Source organism: Scatophagus argus, chromosome 14, assembly GCF_020382885.2.
Source record: "Scatophagus argus isolate fScaArg1 chromosome 14, fScaArg1.pri, whole genome shotgun sequence".
NCBI classification, from domain to species: Eukaryota; Metazoa; Chordata; class Actinopteri; family Scatophagidae; genus Scatophagus; species Scatophagus argus.
In genome coordinates this window covers 16,442,488-16,461,908 of record NC_058506.1, presented here as the reverse complement: position 1 = coordinate 16,461,908, position 19,421 = coordinate 16,442,488, and the positions used below count along the sequence as shown (strand labels likewise).

At 41.5% G+C, this 19,421-nt stretch overlaps 1 protein-coding gene across 1 annotated transcript in view; it reads left to right on the top strand.

Annotated features, from left to right (window-relative positions):
- Positions 1-1,373: 1,373 nt before the first annotated feature.
- stk10 (serine/threonine kinase 10) overlaps positions 1,374-19,421 on the top strand; it is a 39,257-nt gene continuing 21,209 nt past the window's right edge. The window contains exons 1-3 of the mRNA XM_046410080.1: positions 1,374-1,964; positions 12,836-13,000; positions 19,206-19,254. Coding sequence (XP_046266036.1) covers positions 1,806-1,964; positions 12,836-13,000; positions 19,206-19,254 — 373 coding nt within the window. The 5' untranslated portion in view covers positions 1,374-1,805. The remainder of the gene's footprint in view (positions 1,965-12,835; positions 13,001-19,205; positions 19,255-19,421) is intronic.

Genomic DNA, 19,421 nt, shown 5'->3' with positions numbered 1-19,421 from the left:
CTCTTCGCACTAGTAGTTAGTAGCTAGTCTGCAAATGCAATGCAAATGCAAATGTATAGCATTCAAAATGTATTAAACACCGTACACACACAATATACATGTATATATATTTTAATTAAAATATAAACAGATATTATTTACATGTTCTTATTACTCTAATGTTAGAAAATGCACTATCTATTGTCGAGTAAATGCATCAAAATCGCTTAAAGTCACCATAAGGGATGTTAGAGGAGGCGACTGGATACTGAGTAAACATGTTGTATGGTTTTATAGTCATAGGAACTGTAAACGCACACACACATCGTGAGTCATTAGTGTGAGGAGATGAGTAGAAACCTTTGCGGGCTTGTGTGGACTTGCATCAGCTTGTCTCTTTACTGTCAGTTCCTTTGGGATTTCCAGGAAGAGTACTGATGAAATCACTCTTTCACCATGTACAGTGACGTCTGAGGACTTTTAACAAGGCCGTTGGTTTTTTGTGAGCAACTGAAATCTTTTGACCAATATACCTAAAACTGATAAATATATCTTGAAAAATATCCCGAAGTAGCGGAGCTATGATCAAAACCCTGTAATCTGTAATCGGTGACTCAAAAGTTACACAGCAAAGGCACACCTTCACAATGTTCGCTTTTTTACAACAGGTAACAGAAAGTTAAAATATATTAAAGGTAAATTTAAAGGAAAAGTAGCAAATTTTTATTTTGGAAAGTTGGAACATTTATTTCTTTCAATTGAATAATTGCTTAAATGGTTGTTAAAATTGTTGCCAGTTAATTTTTTGGTCAACTAAGTGGACTAATCATTTGAACTGTGTTTGTGTACACTTTAAAACAAAAACATCAGATTTATTCTCTTCGTACATTTTGTGTGCGAGCAAAATACAAATAAATCAAATATAAAATAAATCACTTGAGTACACTTCTTGAGTGAGTCTCTTAGTTAATGCAGTATGTTCATCATCTGCTCTCTGCTGTCTGACTGCTTTGTGTTGTTTTCCACGCAGTCAGCAGGTACAGACTCACTGAGCCGCTAGAGGGCGCCAAAGCATCGCGTGTTAAGGTGGAGCGCAAAGTGAGTTGAGCGAGCAAGTAGTTCACGCAAAAAGAGAACCCAGAATAATGAATTTTAACGTTACGGACTCAGGTATTCAGGATTTTCAGTTAACTAAACTATAATGAACTCTTACCCGAATAAGACATTGAGATGTAAACGAACAGTACATCTGAGTCAGTGGAAATTCATAACACTATTTCACTGCTCAACTAGAAAAAAAACAAAAAAAAGTAGTTTTGTCGATGGCACAGCTGTACGAGCTGTCGGAGGACCCGCCCGTCACCTACCCGGACATGAAGTCCTTTCTACCTCCTCAGCGCCACAGTGACGGCGGCTGGGTCCTTCAAAGAAACTACATTTCCATGACGGCAGTGGGAGGGTTGTTGAGTAACGAGGTGGGGCGTTTTCACAGTTTGAAGCAACAAGTTGCCCTGGCGAGAAGGCGAGCGGCTACTCCATCGTGGTTTCTGCGGCAGGTGGTCACCGCGCGTCCAGCACTGCTCGCACTTTGTGAATGGGATTACTGACCGCGCAGCCTTCAGAGCTGAAATGGACGGAGGATGGATGGAGTAGAATAACTTCTTCGAATTAGCTCAAAACACCTTTTCTTTTCTCTGAGAGGCGGAAAGTGAGGAAATTGGTAGACAAGTGGTGTTTTTTTTGACGCGTCTCTGCGTGCGTAATGCTCTCAGCCTAGAGCCTTTTTGATGTTTTTGTTTTTCCTGAATGTTGTTGCATTGTGAATAATGGCACTCGCTAGATTCAGCAAAATTCTCCGGCTGCCCACTATTGAAATAAAAAAGAAAAGCAAGCAGTACGAGCACGTCCGTAGGGACATCAATCCTAACGACATATGGGAGATTCTTGGCGAGCTGGGCGACGGTGCGTTTGGAAAAGTCTACAAGGTAAGAGCGATTTCAAAGACACGGAGCACCTGCAAAGTGGCCTCAACCACTGAGCTGCAAAACTGAAGTCCTCCCACACTTTATCGTTAAGTTGGCCTGCACCTGCTGCCAGTATCACGCCGTTATTTGCTGGATAATGTTTAAATGCTGCTCTGTCCGTCTCTTCCCAAATTCAGCCACTCTCATCTTCCTCCATAGAGACTGTGAGTTTGTCAGCGCGACTCCATGATGAAATATTGTCAGTCATACGTTACAGCTCACATTTGGCTTCTTTCTAAGTTAGAGCGTTTCTAGATGCATATATTTTATATATCCGTGTTTCATGCACACTACAGTAAAGGTGTGAACCATTTCCGATTGCCTTTGGCTGCTTCACCATCCCAGCATTGTTGGGATTATGACTAATATTCCCTGCTACGTTGTTTGTTCACAAACTCACCATGCAGCTTTGGGTATCATAGAAAAGTTTTGTAACGAAACCAGAGGATGAAAGCTCGTAACAGTCATTCATTGTACACCCCTTTGTGAAAGACAGTTCGCATCCTCCTGCTGCTGAGATCCACTTCAGAGTTAGTTTTTATTCCTTTTATGACTAAACTTGTTTTCTCTTTCCCCAAGTTTGACAGTCATAGTTTTACTGAAAAGAGACCACTCACTTCTGCAAACACGCGGAGGACAGAAGGTGTAGAAAAAAATCAATCATCCACCTGACTCCCCCACTCCAGTGTGAAGCAGCCACTGTGACAGTAAAAGCACCGGTTAATAGCTCTGTCCTTTCCTCTCAAGCCCCAGCAGCAGCAGCAGCGGTGGTGGTGGTGGTGGTGCTCTGGGTTCAGACGAGTTATTTAATCTGGATGTGTTAGCTGGTCGGCTCCCTCTGTGAAACAGGGCACAGGCGCTCAGTGTCTGCACAGCCCAGTGGAGCACAGTGAAGGGCTTTCACACATCGGGGGGCCTCAGTGGAAGAAGTGATGCCTTCCCAGAGGCCTGCCCTGAACAGAAAATGTAGTCTTTTTTGGAGGACTCCGCCTTGTTTAGGTATTTTGTTTTTACTGGACAGTATACATACAGTGGGGCAACGACATTTGGAAGAAGATTTTTTTTTTTTAAGTTAAGTTCTTCATTCTAGCCTTGTTTATGTAGCCAGAGGTCTGAAGTTGTCCTAGCATTGGAGACATCCTGCTGATAGTCTTTTGACAGCACAGAGACACAAGTGAAAGCATCTCGTGTACCCTGAAAGCAAAGAATGCTTTCCATTTTCTAAGAAGCTGAGGTACTGGCTGAACAGAAGGTGAATTATATGGAGAAATTCTTTGGCTTTTTTAGTGTGAATGTGTATATTCAAAATTCAGCTCCAGAACTGTTCAAACTAAAGCCAAACTAAAAGGTTCAGATGACTTCTGGCTTGCCGTTGTGTGTTGAACATCAGTCTACTTGAGAAACTCGCAAGCTTTCTGAAATGCTGTGCATCCTTGCTAGCTCTTTCTTCCCCAACTGTCAAGCCTCCTCTTTGGCTTCTGTTTCCTCTCCTGGAGTCGGGTGGAGGAGGAGGACAGCTCCACACCTGCATCTGTCAGATGGAGGGGAGGGAGGCAGAGTGGGAGAAGATGACGGCCAAGAGAGGAAATCGTGGGACTCCCGTCAGGGGACAACTTCCTCTAACATCTCCCGAACGTCAGAATAATCAGCCAGTCTGTGGGAGTGAAAGGCCTCAAGTGGTGAATCGCACATGTTTTCCGTTGTTAAAAGTGTTTGATAGAGCAGCCGTGAGGAGGGTGGGGGTGGAGGCTGTGTGTCTCCGTCACAAGTGAAATCAGCTGCTTATCAGACTTCTGGGGGCAGAAGTCAACTGAAAAAGTGTTGTTTTGGATGTGTTTCAGGCGGATGAAGAGCAAAAACTGATTGTCTCTTTGTATAAAGATTAATTCTTGTCATTTGTACCTGGTAGAGATCCCTGCTCAGGCTTCTCATTTCGCTTTTCCAACATCCGTCTGTGGGATTAAGAACAGATCTCTTTAGTTGCGCAGTGGTGGTTAAGAGTACAAAGTGCTCCTGTCACACTGACTCTCTAAAGGTTAATGCCACCACTGAGAGAATAACAACTCACTTTGTTACTTGAGGGGAATGTTAAGAACAAATCAAACTTGTGTGTGTTTATATCTTAGGGGTACTATGAAGGAAAGATCTCATAAAATGCATTATAATCCCTCAGTTATCAAATAAATTCTGCTGTATTCTCCTTAATTTCATCCTGGAGGTGTAAATGTACTTCCAAGATCAGTTCCTAGCAAGATAAAGTCTAAAAGTTCTCTGATCATTGGCCTTTTTTGTAAAATATTGTACAAGACATTCATGTCATTTCAAGGAAAGGAAAAATACTTCATAGATTAGCATTTTGAGCATAAATGAGATGATGTTGGTTGGTAATTATGCTCCCTTATTTAACTTTATTTAACTCCTTTCCTCAACCTAGATTTTTTATTGTTTTTAACAGGTTTTGTAACAAGCAATTTAGCACATAATTTGACATAATAAAAAAAAAAAAAAACACATGCTGGGTATTTATTTTGAAATGCAGGTTCCTTTTGTAGGAGCGACAGAGAAGGAAATGTGTGCACAAATGAGCTGTTGTTGACATTCTCAAGTTTTCTGTGTCACAAGGTTACAGTATCACCGTCCACCATCAGTGCTGCAGTGTCACCTGGTAGTTGAACATATAGACAGACATGCAGTTTGTGGTTGATTCTGACCAGGACCTAAATTTTACCGGTGCAGCCTCTCACTTGACCTGAATAAAAATGGTTTAACAGATTTTTTTTAGCTTGAGCTTCTGTTGAACGTGTAAAAGATTTTCTGCATCGTCGGTGTCTTCTGAAGTGCAGTGGGTGCTGCTTTGAGATTTAAAGCGCACTTTGATTATACTCGTTTAATGTTTGATGCCCTTTTGGTTCATGTTGTGAGACACAGTGCTCCAAAGGAGTTTCTCCATGTTGTGCAGACCGTCAATAACATCACAATAAAAAATACAAAAAGATCACAACACTGTGGCGATTCTTGAAAATCACCTCAGATATTTCGGTCTCGCTGTAGGGCCTTCAGGGAGACATGCTAATATGTGAGAATGTCTTACTTCCTGTCCACCCGGTGTGTCATAGTAGATTTTCTTTGTTTTGTCTCAGTGTGTGCTTGTGTGTGTGTGTGTGTGAAGGTGTGTGGCTGCAACTGAAGCATGAAACAGAGCTGTATGGTTCCTCTCACTAATTAATGGGCCACGTGCCGCTGAGCACATTGCCCTGCTGCCGCTGGTGAATTTTTTTTCCATGGACACGCGCAAGCTGTGAGGTTACGCTCCGTCAAATTCTTGCTGTGGGATGAAAGCCACAATGTAATGTAAAATATAAAAGACAGTGCACGAAACCTGGTCGATAGAAGAAGTGTGTGTGTGTGTGTGTGTAGGTGGCCTCATACTGTGTAAGTATTGCACTACTCTTGATGGAGAAGTGTTTAAATACCTGCAGTTGATTGAGACACTTCATGAACCACAATGGGAAAACACTAAGCTGCACTGGTGTGTGAGTGTGAACTGCTAGCTGCATGTTGTCGTGACAAGAGAAAGACATTTGGAAAGTGAAAACATCTTTCTGATAGTATTTCATAAGGAAAAGACAGGTTAGTTATCCAAGGCTCTTTGGTTTAGGGCTCAGTCTGTTTCTCTGTGTTGCTTTTCATTCATGACTGTTGGGTATAATCAGGTTGGGCCTAATGGGTCTGATTGTCCTTCAGCTCCAGGCCAGAACAGAATTCCCTGTGGCCATTTGGGAAAGAATATAATCTGCACGACCACTTTGGAAACAGGATTTGTTAGTTTCTTGGACCTCTGAAGATATTTAGTACCAGGCCTGATGCTGTAGGACAACTGGATTGGTTCACGGCACCAATAGGAAAAGTGCTGCGCTGGTCTGACTTGCAAAGACAGATGGTAGAACGCAAGTGAAAGGCTTATGGAAAAGTCATTCAGACATGATTATCCTCTTCAGTTAAGTGAAAGAGAAACTCACTGGGTGTCATGAGAGATGAGGGGGGAGGGTCACAGGTTGCAACATCCTCTTTGCAAAGGAAAGCCACGAGGGTTATGTTAAATGCCGTTGTCTTAATTTAGAATACGGCAGCGCGACAAAGACGTGTCGGAGTGCCTTTACTGAGACGATCGACGGTGCTCCTTGAAACTCTGAGTCTAATCTCAGGCACCAGCTGGGCCTACACTGACTGATAGGAGCCCTGCTGGGTGGGCGTAGGATCTGCATGCTGGGAGTCACCTCATCCTTGTGATGACTGGCACTTACAGTAAAGCCTCTTCACTGTTCATACATCTACACACTGTTGGTAGTTGTGGCGATTGAGGTCTTTTAGCAGAATTTATGATCCTGATTTTTTTTTTGGTCTCATAGAGCCAGAATCCAGTAGCTGCATACCTCTGCCTGCTCTCAGAGACTTTGTAACTGCCATCCCCACCTGAATTTATTTCAGTTCAGCTCCAGATAAAGTTTCACTGAATATCTTTGCGATACCTGTCTGAGCTTCTGTTTTAGCAGCACACCCTAACCATAAGTGTGTAAACACTCCAATCTGCTTTTGCTTGTGATGTGTGCTGGAAGCTGTAGTCACGGAGTGTAGCTCATCTGTCAGGAGATTCGTGTTTTTGAGATGTTGTTCAAGGTTTTACATGAGTATAAATAATTGAAGAGATTGCACTGTAAGTGTGGTTATCTTTCAAGACTCTCTGTTGACATATTGTGATTTCCTGTCTCACTGACCTGGTTTGCTTGCACTTGACTGTTCGTTTCAATTCAAAGTTTTGAATATGGGGCATTTTGTTGATGCAAGTTGATGAAAACTTTCACATCCTGAAAAGGCTCAGTGTTCCATCTCGGGGTGTTCGGTTTGAACTTTGCTCAGTTATGTGCTTCACACTCAGTCCCAGTCTGTGTATGCATAAATTTATGCTTACATGCTCGCTGTTACTCGACCCACTATATGTCAGTGGGTTGAGCAAGAGAGGAATAATCTCGCTGCTGAGTCGACAGCAGATGATATGACAAAATTAAATTTGAGGACCATTCTTTGCGGTTGTAAACTAAACAAAATAATTATTTGTGCAAAGCAGTCTTCATCACAAGCTGCGTACAGCCCCAATTACCAGTTAAGGTTGTGCAGTATGTTGCCTGAAAGACAAAATCCGGGGCGAAAAACTCAGCAAATCAGTCCTTACTTTATATTTGGCTTAAATGCTTTGAGTACACAGTAACAACTTAAGGCCACTCAGAAGGGCTTTTTAACACCTTTATTGACTCAGATCTTCTCTCCCCTGCATTTTGGTGGTTGGACAATAGGAGGACAGTGTGTGTGTGTGTCTGTGTGGGTGGGGGTCCCTGTCCCTGTCTCCTCATCCCCAGTGGAAATCATGCAGAATCACCTCTGATGAAGCTGTAATGAAACAAGAGCAAAAAAACCAAAAACAAACCAAGAACCTTTTTGAATACTTTGTCCTTCTTGTACTCTTAAATACATCTGGTAGCTGTTTATCACAGTTTGCTCGTGCACCTTGTTGAGCTGAATGAGACATCATCACTTCCACAGGCTGTCAGAGATGAGCTTTTTATTAGCTGTGGTCATTATGCAGGAGCTGAGAGCCACATTCCTGTTCACAGACACATGGCGAGAGCCTTCAGAGGAGGGGCAGTTTACAGGTTTATGATGGGGCAAAGGTCGAGCACACACACATTCCCCTTGAGGGAGGTGTGTGTGTTTTGCAACAAAGAATAAACGGCTGAAAATACACGTCAGCATGTGGTATGTCCATTCAACCTGGAGGTGACTGACCCCAGGGAAAGTTCTCTGTGTTGTCGGTCATGAGAAGGCATCTGGTCCATTGACACAGTGATTAATTATTCTTTGTTCTGCTCAGCAAACAGTCCAGATACACTTTAGTTGCGTGTTATGTTTTACAAAGCTGATCATAAAAGCATTATACTCCTGATATTTCTGGTTATTTTTAGGTTTGAACTTGCCATGGGCGTCTTTTCCATTTCAGTTCTTATCCAGTGCTGTGCTTTTAGGCCAACACACCCAAAGTGATGATTAATACGATATTAAACATTATTCCCATCTTGATTCTGAATGATTCATTTTGAAAATGCAGTGCGTGTCTCAATGCTAAATGATAACACATGCACAAGGCCGGAAACTTGTGCTCGTATGTGTGTGTGTTTACTAAGCACTACATACAGTATACGTTTGTATACCAACACGTGGGTCAGCAACATCTGCTTTTACAGCCCTCTCTAAAGCTTCTCTCAAGCAGCAGCCGATGTGCTTCTCAGTCATGGAGTGTGGCCTTCGGACAGACTGTTGGTGAAAACAGATGGGTAAATACAAGTGGCAGATGGAGACGGATATACAGGAAGGGATGACAGACAGATTTGGTGCGGGAGACAAAAGATGAACAGTGTGGCGGACAATGAGCGATGAGGCAGGAGGGTAGAGAGGCGTAAAAGCAATGGAAAAACTAATTGTATGAAGTTGAACATTGGGCACACTCAGGGAGAATACAGATAAACTTCTGGCTGATTGGTGAATATTGTGAAAATAGGAAACAGATGCACAAAAATATGGATGGAGTTAATAAATCTCTCCCTTTTTGTTTTTCTTTTAACTGGTCCATATGAATTGGATTTAAATGAACAGAGCAAGTTATTGATGGACTTGCTATTTTGGTAGAATCCACTGAGATTTGTGTTTTCAAAGGATTTGACGGATGTGGATGAGCGCTAGAACTGTTGTATAATCTTCATTTCCCATTTCCACTGTGTCTAGATAGATTGATGCTCAGTTCGTCCTTTCACACTGCAAGATAAAATCAAATATGTTGGCTTTTAGGTGGAAGTCAGTTGATATGTACTTGTCACAGTCTATAGGTGTTTTAGTCAGTATCCAGCGGTTTGGTGTCATGACGTGGTGGTCTAATAAGTCATTTCCAACTGCCTTTTTAAGCAGTCCGTTCAAACCATAGACGAGCGTCTCGTTTCCTGCCAGGTTGGGTCCTCCAGGTGATCCATTTGCACTTCATGAAAGCCAAGTCACTAATGAACAGGACACAGAGTTCTAGCGAGACGAGCTGTGAGACAGAGCAGGAACAAGTCTGTCTGATCTTGATGTAAACCACACGCAAACAAAGCCCAAGACTGTTCTGCTCTAGAGGAGAACTTGAGAGACAGTAGAAGAAGAGCCAGTGGGTTCGAAACTGTAAAGTGCAGTTTTCTCTTGGGAAGACTACAGCAGCTACAGTATGTAGATGATTGCATCCCTACTTTTCCAGTGTTGTGGTTGTGAACTGTTATTATGTAATAATTTTTTCCTGCATGACATCTGGTGTTTCTGTGTGTTTTTTTCTTTTCTTTCTTTTCTTCTGTTGTTGCTTTATTTTGACACATGTAAACAAAGCAAGGATTATGTAGAAGTGCCTTCTGGGCTAACTGGTAACAGCTCATATTGTTCCTCTGAAGGTGGAATTATGCTTCTCTGGGCTAAAGTTACCTTTTTTGTGTGTCTATGTGTCCATTTAAAAGTCCTGACTGGAGTTGAATCAGCCAATCAACTTGCTTGACTCTCCTCATTAATGTTGCATCATTAATTGAAGGTTTCAAAGTCAAACAAGAATCCCTGGACACAGTTAATTTTCATTTGCATAAGTAGTGTTCTTTCTTCTGGGGGATCGTAGGTCAGGATCTCAAGTAAGATCAACGGACTATAAACAACCAGCACTTAGAAAAGTTTAAGGCATTAACCTTAAACTTCATGTCACAAATCTGACACAACAGAGTATGAGTCAAGTAAAAACGTCAGTCATTTAGAGAGGAATTTGTGGTTGATGGGAGTGGCTGCTGCTGGTCTTTTGAAGGTTGTTGAGATTAAAGAGCATTGAGAAGAATGATGCCTCCTCCCGCAATTATTTCCTCATTTCAAGCATGTGCACACATACTTGTGCATTGGTGGCACGCTAACATGTAGAGGGGGGGGTCCCATGTGAGACACAATGAGTGTTTCAGTGTCTGTTCCTCTCCATGCAGTGTATGTCCTCTGCTATAACAAACATGCATGTGTGCTATAGCAGAGGACCCTCGTGATGCAGTTTATTCCCGGTGCCACGCTAAAAGGCACCACATGAACGCACGAGACTCACTTCTCAGGCTACCTTCTTTGTCCAACCATCTGAAGGCCAGAGGTGCATTCCTCAGCCTTGTTTCCACTTAGATGTCAAGGTGTGTGTGTGTGTTAGTGTGTGTGAATGCCCTTGTGAAGCTGGGTTAGGGGGTTGCCTGTTGAAAAGTTAAGGACTACAAAGCAACTGCAGAAACTCATTTATGGGCTCACACTGCTGTTATGTGTTTGTGTCTGTACACAGTTAATACTATTCATTTGAGCATGACATAAAATAAAATCCCTTTTTGATGTGGTAGAGACGTTCTGTTTTCTGTGAGACCCGTGTTCCACTGGAAAATATGGTGATGTAAACCCCCATGTACATTACAGTACGCCTACTTGTTCAGATATAAGTCAGCCATATGTGACTGTAAAATGCTGAGAGACAGAAGAGGAACAAATGATGAGGAGAAAATCTGTTTAGTGGACACAGTAAGAGGTGCAGGTAATCTGAAACCTGCATTAAGTACAATAAAGTGATGACGTTTGAGTCACCATATGTATTTGGCATATTAGTTTGTTGTATTAGTTTGAAATTTACAGCGTGGGTCATGTAGCCGCCAGGTTTTGATGACTGGGCATAATAATTCAAATAAATAAGTGATGATCCCTCTCTATTTATTTATTTATCATGATTTTGACAGCATTGCAGAAAGTGCTATTGCTAAATCCTGTAAGCTGTTGTTTGCCACAGTCAGACTGGAGTTTATCTCATGTCACGTTGCGTCTGTGCGAGTGTGTAATTTTACATATCACACTTTCTTGATTCTGCGACAGGACTGTTAGGGATGAGAAAAAAGTGTTGAAGTTTAAGCTGCTGTCTGGTGTTGTGCACTGTGTTTTTGTTTTTTTTGTGTGTGTGTGTGTGTGCGCATATCTGAAACCATATCTTGTATTGTTAAACAGTTGCAGTATTATATATTGTATATGTATACTCACATACATTGTATATATGTCTTTCAGAGTTTCATACATTTGGATGTATTTAAAATGGTTTGTTAAAAAGTAGTTGATGGATCAGGAACCTTTTCCTTGACACGGATGGCAGAACACCAACAGACACAAGCTGTAGGTCTGGAAATCAGATCCCAGGCAGTGAGCTTGTTGAGGCTGATGGCGTTGGTGCAGGAGGGGAGTGAACTGCATGGAGCTGAGATGTTAGCAGGGAAGTGAAAGTGTCTGGTGTCTCTGTGTTTACTGTCGAGGCCTGTTAACTAACTGATTGATGGTTTGGTGGCAGGAGGAGACGTCCTGTTGACTCACGCTATGGGTTACTCTGGAGGGGGCAGTCCGGCTTCTCTGGAGCTCTGTTTGACAAACAAACTCGTATAACGCACATAGTCATGGCGAATTGAGATGAGTTAAAGAGTGTGTTTTACCGTGAGCCCGTTCTATTTATTCAGATGTTTTCCCACAGCCCCCAAAAAGCGAGGAGGCATCAGACCCCACCGGGCTGTTTAGTCTGCCGTGTTTCTACAGGTCACCGGGTGCACATAAATACATATGTGCTCAATGATAACAACTCCAGTGACGTGCAACTGTGTAATTGTCTATGAAAATTTTGCAGGATAGTTTTTTTTCTCTTTTTTTTACAGAATTGTCTTTAGTCATTTCATATGATTTGACTGCGCTGGATGCTCTTAAAGACTGGCGCAGCATGGATCAACACAGTTTAACTCTTGTTTTCCAGCCTATTTTAAGTCTCGGCTGTGTGGTTCTGTCTGCAGGCACACATTAATGTCACCCACAAAATCCCATCAGTCAGCATTCGCAGCATTCTGTCTCTTACACACGGATGAACATCATGTTTTTGTTTGCTCGCTTTGTGCTTCGCACTTGAGTCACACTATGGTTTGAATGTTTTGTTGTTTTTCCAGAAAGGCACTGAACAATTCACTCCTGTTTACACTTGCTTCCCTTTAGTACTCAGAATTACTTGGAATTCAGTGTGTCGTGTCCCCCTCCCACACACACACACATACACGCGCACACACACATGCACACACGCACCCAGTCTTAGTTTAGTCATACTGACACTTGATGCTTTTTGTGGTTCCTCTTTTTCCTCAGTTGCTCAGGGAGGGTCAGTTTGGAGGTTCCTTTTCTGTTTGTCCTTAACTGTTGGTTGGTCATCCAGCTGGCAGAATGATGCAAGAAGCACAAATGAACATGATCTTTGTGGCAAACTCGGAATTTTGCGGATAGTGCAATGTGTATTTTTAGTAGTTTGATTTTTCTGATTGACATCATCAGTTTGGTTTTGATGTTTTCCATGTTTTAGTCTGACTGGCTACGACAACAAAAGTTGGCATATGTTAAATAATAGTTGTTGTTGTTTTTTTGTTTTTCATATCACATAGCCCCACTTTGCAACTCCCCACCTATTAATGTTTTTTCTCGAAGTGTTAGTGATAAAAATTCTCTCTCTGGGTACTGAAACTGAGTTCATAAGGATTTGTTACACTGGAAAAAAGTTTTGTATTTACTTTTCCTTGCTGGGAAAAAAATGGATTTTAGCCTAAAAGAGAGGAAGTAAAATGCAAGAGCCCATCAAACAGGACTTCCATTGCTAATGCATTTTTAATGTCAATGTTCTAATTTCTGTCTTTCAGGCCAGGAACAAAGAGACGGGAGCTCTGGCTGCAGCCAAACAGATCGAGACAAAGTGCGAAGACGAGCTGGAGGACTACATGGTTGAGATTGACATCTTGGCTAAATGTGACCACCGCTACATTGTCAAGCTGCTTGATGCATTTTACCATGACAACACACTGTGGGTAGGTAACACAGACATCTGGTTAAGACAACCAGCTTTAAGTGTAAACCACAGAATCGTCCACTTTTTTCTCTTTACGTTTTGTGTGTTTGCATTTTGTGTTTACAAAGAAAAATCCAAATTGATAGACTGATTTTAAAACCAGTTGTACTTGTTTTGTCTATCAGTGAATGTTACTGCAGATTTTGCAGAGCTCACGCAGTTTATTGAAATGAACAGACACTACAGTACGTTCCTGCATGGGAACACTGTGGTCAGGGCTGTTGATGTATTTGATTTGAGCATTAAGTGCCAAAGGGACCTTATCTGCTGTCTACAGATACCTTTCTCACAACATGTGTTGTTTTTCCTGTGTTAATGACTTTCTGTGTCTGTCCACCAAATTTTTTTTGCAACCTTTCCAAACAGCGCCACAACACACAAATCTAAGCTTTCAGCAAGGAAATTAAAAACAACCCTCTAACACCATGAACGTTGGCAGGCTCATTGGATGGTGTTATTTTATTGTAACGATATCTCATCCAGAGTGTATTTCGCTAACATTTTGAGGCCTGTTGAAAAATAAAGATGAGAGCAGGGATTGCCTAAATGGGGATGAGACAAGACTCCCAGGGTGACATGATGTGTAGGAAATGACCCAATCTTCAGCCTCATGTTACTGCAAGAGTGAGGATCACTTTCAGCACTGCTTTTTCTGCTCTTGAGTTATTTTTCCTCACCACACAAGTGTAAACTTCTCAACTCCCTCTGTAATCTCCCAGTCTATCTGGCCAAGAAAAATAATAGTGACCTCATGCTGGGGCACGACCTTGAATAACTGAGGGATTACAAGGCACTCTTAAGACTAAAGATAGTTGTCTTTTCACCCCTTTTATTTGTGTGTTTTGTTTTTTTTTTTTTTTTTGTAAATGCAATGTTTAGATTTAAATTGTTCTTTCCTTTTCTATTTTTAAGATATCAACACAGCAGTAATTGCTAAGTACATGTTAAGGGCAAAATTCTTTAAATTTTACTCCTGGTTTATTTGTCATCATGTTTGGTTACTGTGGTAAAACTTAATACTCCAGGAAGCACTTGTTGAGTGGCTTCTTCGTTTGAAATACAACAGAAAAGCAACTGATTTATCTGTTTACAGATCGGCCAGCCAAAACTGAAGCCATTGTTTTGTTAAAAAGTTTTCCGTTTTAGACTGTAGCCTTCCACCCTACAGTAGAACACAGTCAAGTTGGTGAGCTTGCTGTCCAGCCTTCTTGTTCCATTGCCCTGCTTGACAAAAAGCCAGAAATGAATCTGTCTTGTTTTCAACATGTAATTTTGATTAACAAATCCCAGATGATTTCCTGTGACTGACAATTAAAGCCACCAGTCGAGTGCTTTTAAAGTGAAGTAACCATTCAGTTTCCATTTGCAGTAAATGAATACATTTCTAACGTGCTGTTAAGAAAGAAAACACGAAACAAGGACACTGTTGTCAGTGTGGTAAGATTGTGTTGGACAAAATACATGCATTGTTTTCCTGTGAATACTGGGTGTTTAAGTGAAGAATCTGAATCCTGCATAGGAATGGTGGACTCCACCACTATCAGTAAAAGCTACTATAATGAGAGATATTTACAGACTGTACATACACTGAATGGTCACAAAAGGACAATGGTAGAAATGGGTTTTTTATTTTATGAAAAAATTCAGAAATAAATCCAGAAAAACGTGACAAACTGACAACTGCCTATAGCTAGATATGAAATGAGTCTCTGCTTCTACACACACAGAACTTAGCCGGTCATAGTAGGCCATAGCTGGAATTCCTTAGCGTGGAAGGTGAACGTTCCCCATCAGTCAACGCTGGACTGTGAGACTGTTAGTTTGTGCTGATAAGTCACATGTACAAACATCCCTTCCTGCAGCATTCATACCACATGCTTCCTGTGTGTGTGTGTGTGTGTGTGTGTGTGTGAGAGAGAGAGAGAGACTTCAGGGTGTCAACTTCTGTTTCAACTGTTTCACTTCCAAGTTGTGTTCAAATACTCATGTACTCTCTCTCTCTCTCTCTCTCCCTCCCTGTCTTTCTGCAATCTGTTATTCGTCCTGCATTTCAAGAGCAACCTATACTTTTCTTTGTTAGCGTAGAAACTCCTGACCAAAGTGGACACAAGTGAGCATCCGACCGGCACTAGAATACTTAGATATAACAGTGAACAAGCTCTGCACCTCATTGCAATGAGTATGCTTGCTAGCCTCAGAATCTCAACAATTAGCCCAGTGGCTGGCGGTCAGGCCTCAGTAACCTCTGGCTGGGTGGACTGGGCAGGGGTGAGATGATGCATTCCAATACTGACCCGCCCGTTCTGCTTTCTACTGAGTAAGAGAGGGATAGAGGAAGAAAAGAGAAAGAGGGACAGCAAGAGAAGGGCTGATTGTTCGCTTCCAGGAACAATCTGGTCTTGAGGCAATAGCAGGGCAGCCAGTCCCACAGCGTGAGAAAAAGAGGGCCTTTAACATGGAGGCAGGACTGCTGACATCAGCACACTGAGAAGAACGAACAGAGAGAGAGAGAGAGAGAGAGAGAGAGAAGGGAGGAGAGTAGTTAAACTACATGAACAAGCACAGAAGAGAACTTAAACACATCATTTAGAAGACTGCCTGTTTAGAGGGTTTGTTCCAATCAGCTTTTTAAATCATGTCAGAGGTTATAAAGGCTGAGACACCTTGTTTTTTAAGGGCACAATGGGGGATTTAACAATTGCTGTGAGCGTGCAGCATCAGTGGTTTCCTTCTGCATATCTCTCCTCCACCCTCTAAACTCCCACTTCCTTGAGTTATGGTGGCCTGTAGGTGATATCACACACTAAAATCAGCGTAAAGATGCAGCAGAAATGTCTAGTGACGAAATACAGCGTCACAATGAGTCTTTGAACTAATTTTCAAATCTTTTTTAAAAGGCAAATATTCATGAACAACTACAGCTTTTCCACCCCAGAATTAAAAGCAAAGATAATTTCTAGATCTTGTGTTTTTTCTCATTGAATGCACTATGATTTTACAAAACAAACAACAGGTTAGAAAGTGTTACCAACATTTTGCAAAGTGCTTAGTCCCATCAGTATTTCATAGGCAGATATGTGTATTGTGAACCCAGATTGCTTATATAATTCTTTTCAGTAGCTTTTAGATTTATAAAGATTAAAGATGATTTTTGGCCTTAGCTGTTAATGAATACTGCTCAGGTGTTCTTAATTTTTCTGTATTGTCTGGTTGTTACATATTTGCGCATAGTGGAGTGTACATAATAGCACCGGCTGTGGTTGCTAGGAGATTTTTGATGACACTGGAAAGCAAAAGGATAGTACAGTGTGTCTTTGTTGGCGCTTCAGGTTTGATGTGGTTTTATTTCCTTTTATATTCCATATTACAGTTTCTAATAAGCTCTTTTGTGGCCAGATGGCCTTCAGACCTCTGACCAAATGAGGTGGGAAATCACTGTGAAACTACAGGAACACTGCAATGTCAGCAGGGCCTGGACCGTTTATTTTAAAGCTTTTTGGGTTAAGAATAAAAGAACCACTCACAAATTTAGAGACATTATTTATTGTAAAGGAGTGAACCACACATACTTGTCTTAGTGTAGTAATTCTCTTTAATGAGATAATATTAAAATCTGATTAACACATTGAAAAGTATATTAACACAAACACCTTTAATTAGTAGATAGTTCTGTTACTTCCTGGTAAAGCTAAAATTCTGGTTTCTTCAAAGAGATTGCATTTGATACACATCTGTCTGGTTCATTTTTGCATCTTTGTGTGTGTGTTAGAGAAAGCGGCATGTGTGTTCAGCCCATAGTGGGTATGTTTTGCATGCAGCTTGACCAGTCGAGGCACATTCCTTACCGCAGCACAACATGTCATCCAGAAGTGTGGCTGCAGAGACAAAGACGAAACAAAAACCAGTTACATCAGTTTAACACACCGCTGTTTAGATTGGGCAGTAAAGTGTGTTGATGAGAGATGGGTCGTTTGGCAAGAGAGGTGGGCTGGGTGGATATGGTTTTAAGAGAAGAGAAGAACAGAAATATAAATAATCTTTGGTGAGCAGTAATAAGGAAGTGGTTTATACTGAAATGTGTGATGAATCTCCCTGTGCGGTGTTGACAATATACATAAACAGGGTGTGCTTTTAGTCTTGAATATCATAAGCTTTCCTCTGCACTGCGTGAACAAATGAACAACACATTTTAACAATCCACTTTTGAATTTTCGATGTGTCACAAATTAATTAATAATAATTAATATAAATTAAAGTCCCAAGGAAGAAAAATAAGTGCAAGCTATCGGGTTACATTTGAAAAGCTTCTTAAAGACACTGACAAGGCAGCCCCTCCAAGCCACAGTCCTGAGGTCAAAGGGTCAAGCTCTCTGGGATGGCCGATGCTCGGTTAAAACTGGAGCTATATGAAGTTATTAAAGGTGGTCTGTATTTGACGAGGTTGTTGTAAAGCCATTTGTATTTGCGACCTGGGAATGTGGCTGAACAGTCGACTAACTTTCAATCACTGATGCCCAGAAATGTCCAGAATGCAGCAAAAATAATAAGATAATAGACATATAAAGACACCACACACTTCTGGGGTAATAAATGATGACAGAGGGGTATTGTTTCTTTGTTTGAGTCTCTGCATTGTTGTTTTCTGCATAGCGTACCTTTAAGACAAGATAAGAACTTTATTGATCGTGCAGGAAGTTGTTGTACCAGGGTTGCAGTACAAAGAAGCATACAAAAGTAAGTCTTTATTTTCAGAAACAGATCAAAAACTGAGGGCGTATGTTTTGTGATACAAAAGGAGATAAAGTCTGTTTAAGTAGCGTGTAGAAAAAAAAACGAGCCAGACTATCTTTCTGCTGTTTGCCATTCAAGAATACAGATCATAAAGATGTAAAATTGTCTTTAAAAAGGGACCAAGACAAAGCGAAATACGCTTGATGACGTTTGACCAACTCAAAACTAATGTGGGTTTGTCATTCTGAATGTCATAAAAGAACACTGTCTCACCTTCAGCTACATGCCAAGACTGACATCAATCATCCTCCATGAAGTGTGTGTCTTCATGTGTTTGGTGTGCATAGGTTGATTCATCTGTGCCTGGAGTCTTTACATCTTTTGTCTGGACTGAAACTCCACACCCTGCCCAGTACCGAGTTGATGCTTTGACAGTGTTGTCATAGCGAGCAGGTCTGAATGATTAAATAAGAATGACATCATTCAGCATGTATGTGCAGCATACATCTTTTGACTATTCGGAATCATAGGAGTAAGCTGTGGTGTCTTTATTTTCTTTGCTTCAGCTTTTATTCTGACAGCTTTTTCTGTATGTGTGTGTGTTTGTGTGTGTGTGTGTCAGACTATCTAAGGAGAGGAAACACAAGGTGATTGTTGGAAGTTGATATTGGCTAAGAAGAGGCCATTTAGGGAATGTGCTCTTAGAATTTTTTCCCCTCATGTCTCTCTCTCACTCTTTGTTTTTACTTCACTGCTCAACTGGTATTATACATTTGGCAGGGCATCCCAGGAAGTGTGTATAGTTACAGCTTGGCAGCGTATCACACACTTCGGGCAGAATCCAGCCATCCACTTTGCAAAGTGTGTGTGTATTTTAGTGCTTTCACCACAGATGTCAAAGAGCGTCTGACTGATGTAGAGCAGAGGGGGAGTGATGACATGAAGGATCTGATCTTCTTCCTCTTTTTCCTTGAACTGTCACAAATGTTAAAGACTCGCCTCGACTTTGCCATGCTCCCTGGGTGCCAAACAAACGCTTCACGTGGGCAAAGCACTCATTTTTGCATACGTGTGTGTGTGTATGAATGTATATTAATGGTACTGTTGTCAGAAGTTCCTCTCTGAAAAACACATTTACTGATTTCCAGCCATGTCAAACTCTGCTGCTGTTCTAAAAAATGATTACACACTTTATAAGCAAATTTTAGCAGTGGAGCAGTGTTCACTTCCATAGTCAACGTGTGATGAATCTTTATGACTGGGAAAGTTGCCAGTTTGTTGTTTTGAGAATTTGCATGCTGAAAGGGATGAGTTCATCTGCCTGTGGCTCTGCAAAAATCTCAGAAAGAGGCAGATGCCAGTTGTAAATTGTATTTTAGTAATGTCTGTTCAAGTTTAAACTGACCCCTTCTTCCCTCCCCTTCATTCTGCAGATCATGATCGAGTTCTGCCCCGGAGGTGCTGTGGATGCCACAATGCTAGGTAGGCTGCTCTGTCTTGGTGTGTTTCTATAAGCGCTCCACCTTCCTCCCTGTCATGAGAGTCAACTTCTTCACCTGCAGCAGTGCTGTGACCACACCTGTCCTTTCCACAGTGACTTAAGTCAGGCGTAGAGTAGAGACCCGATTGAAAAGTCAAAGATGTGGTTG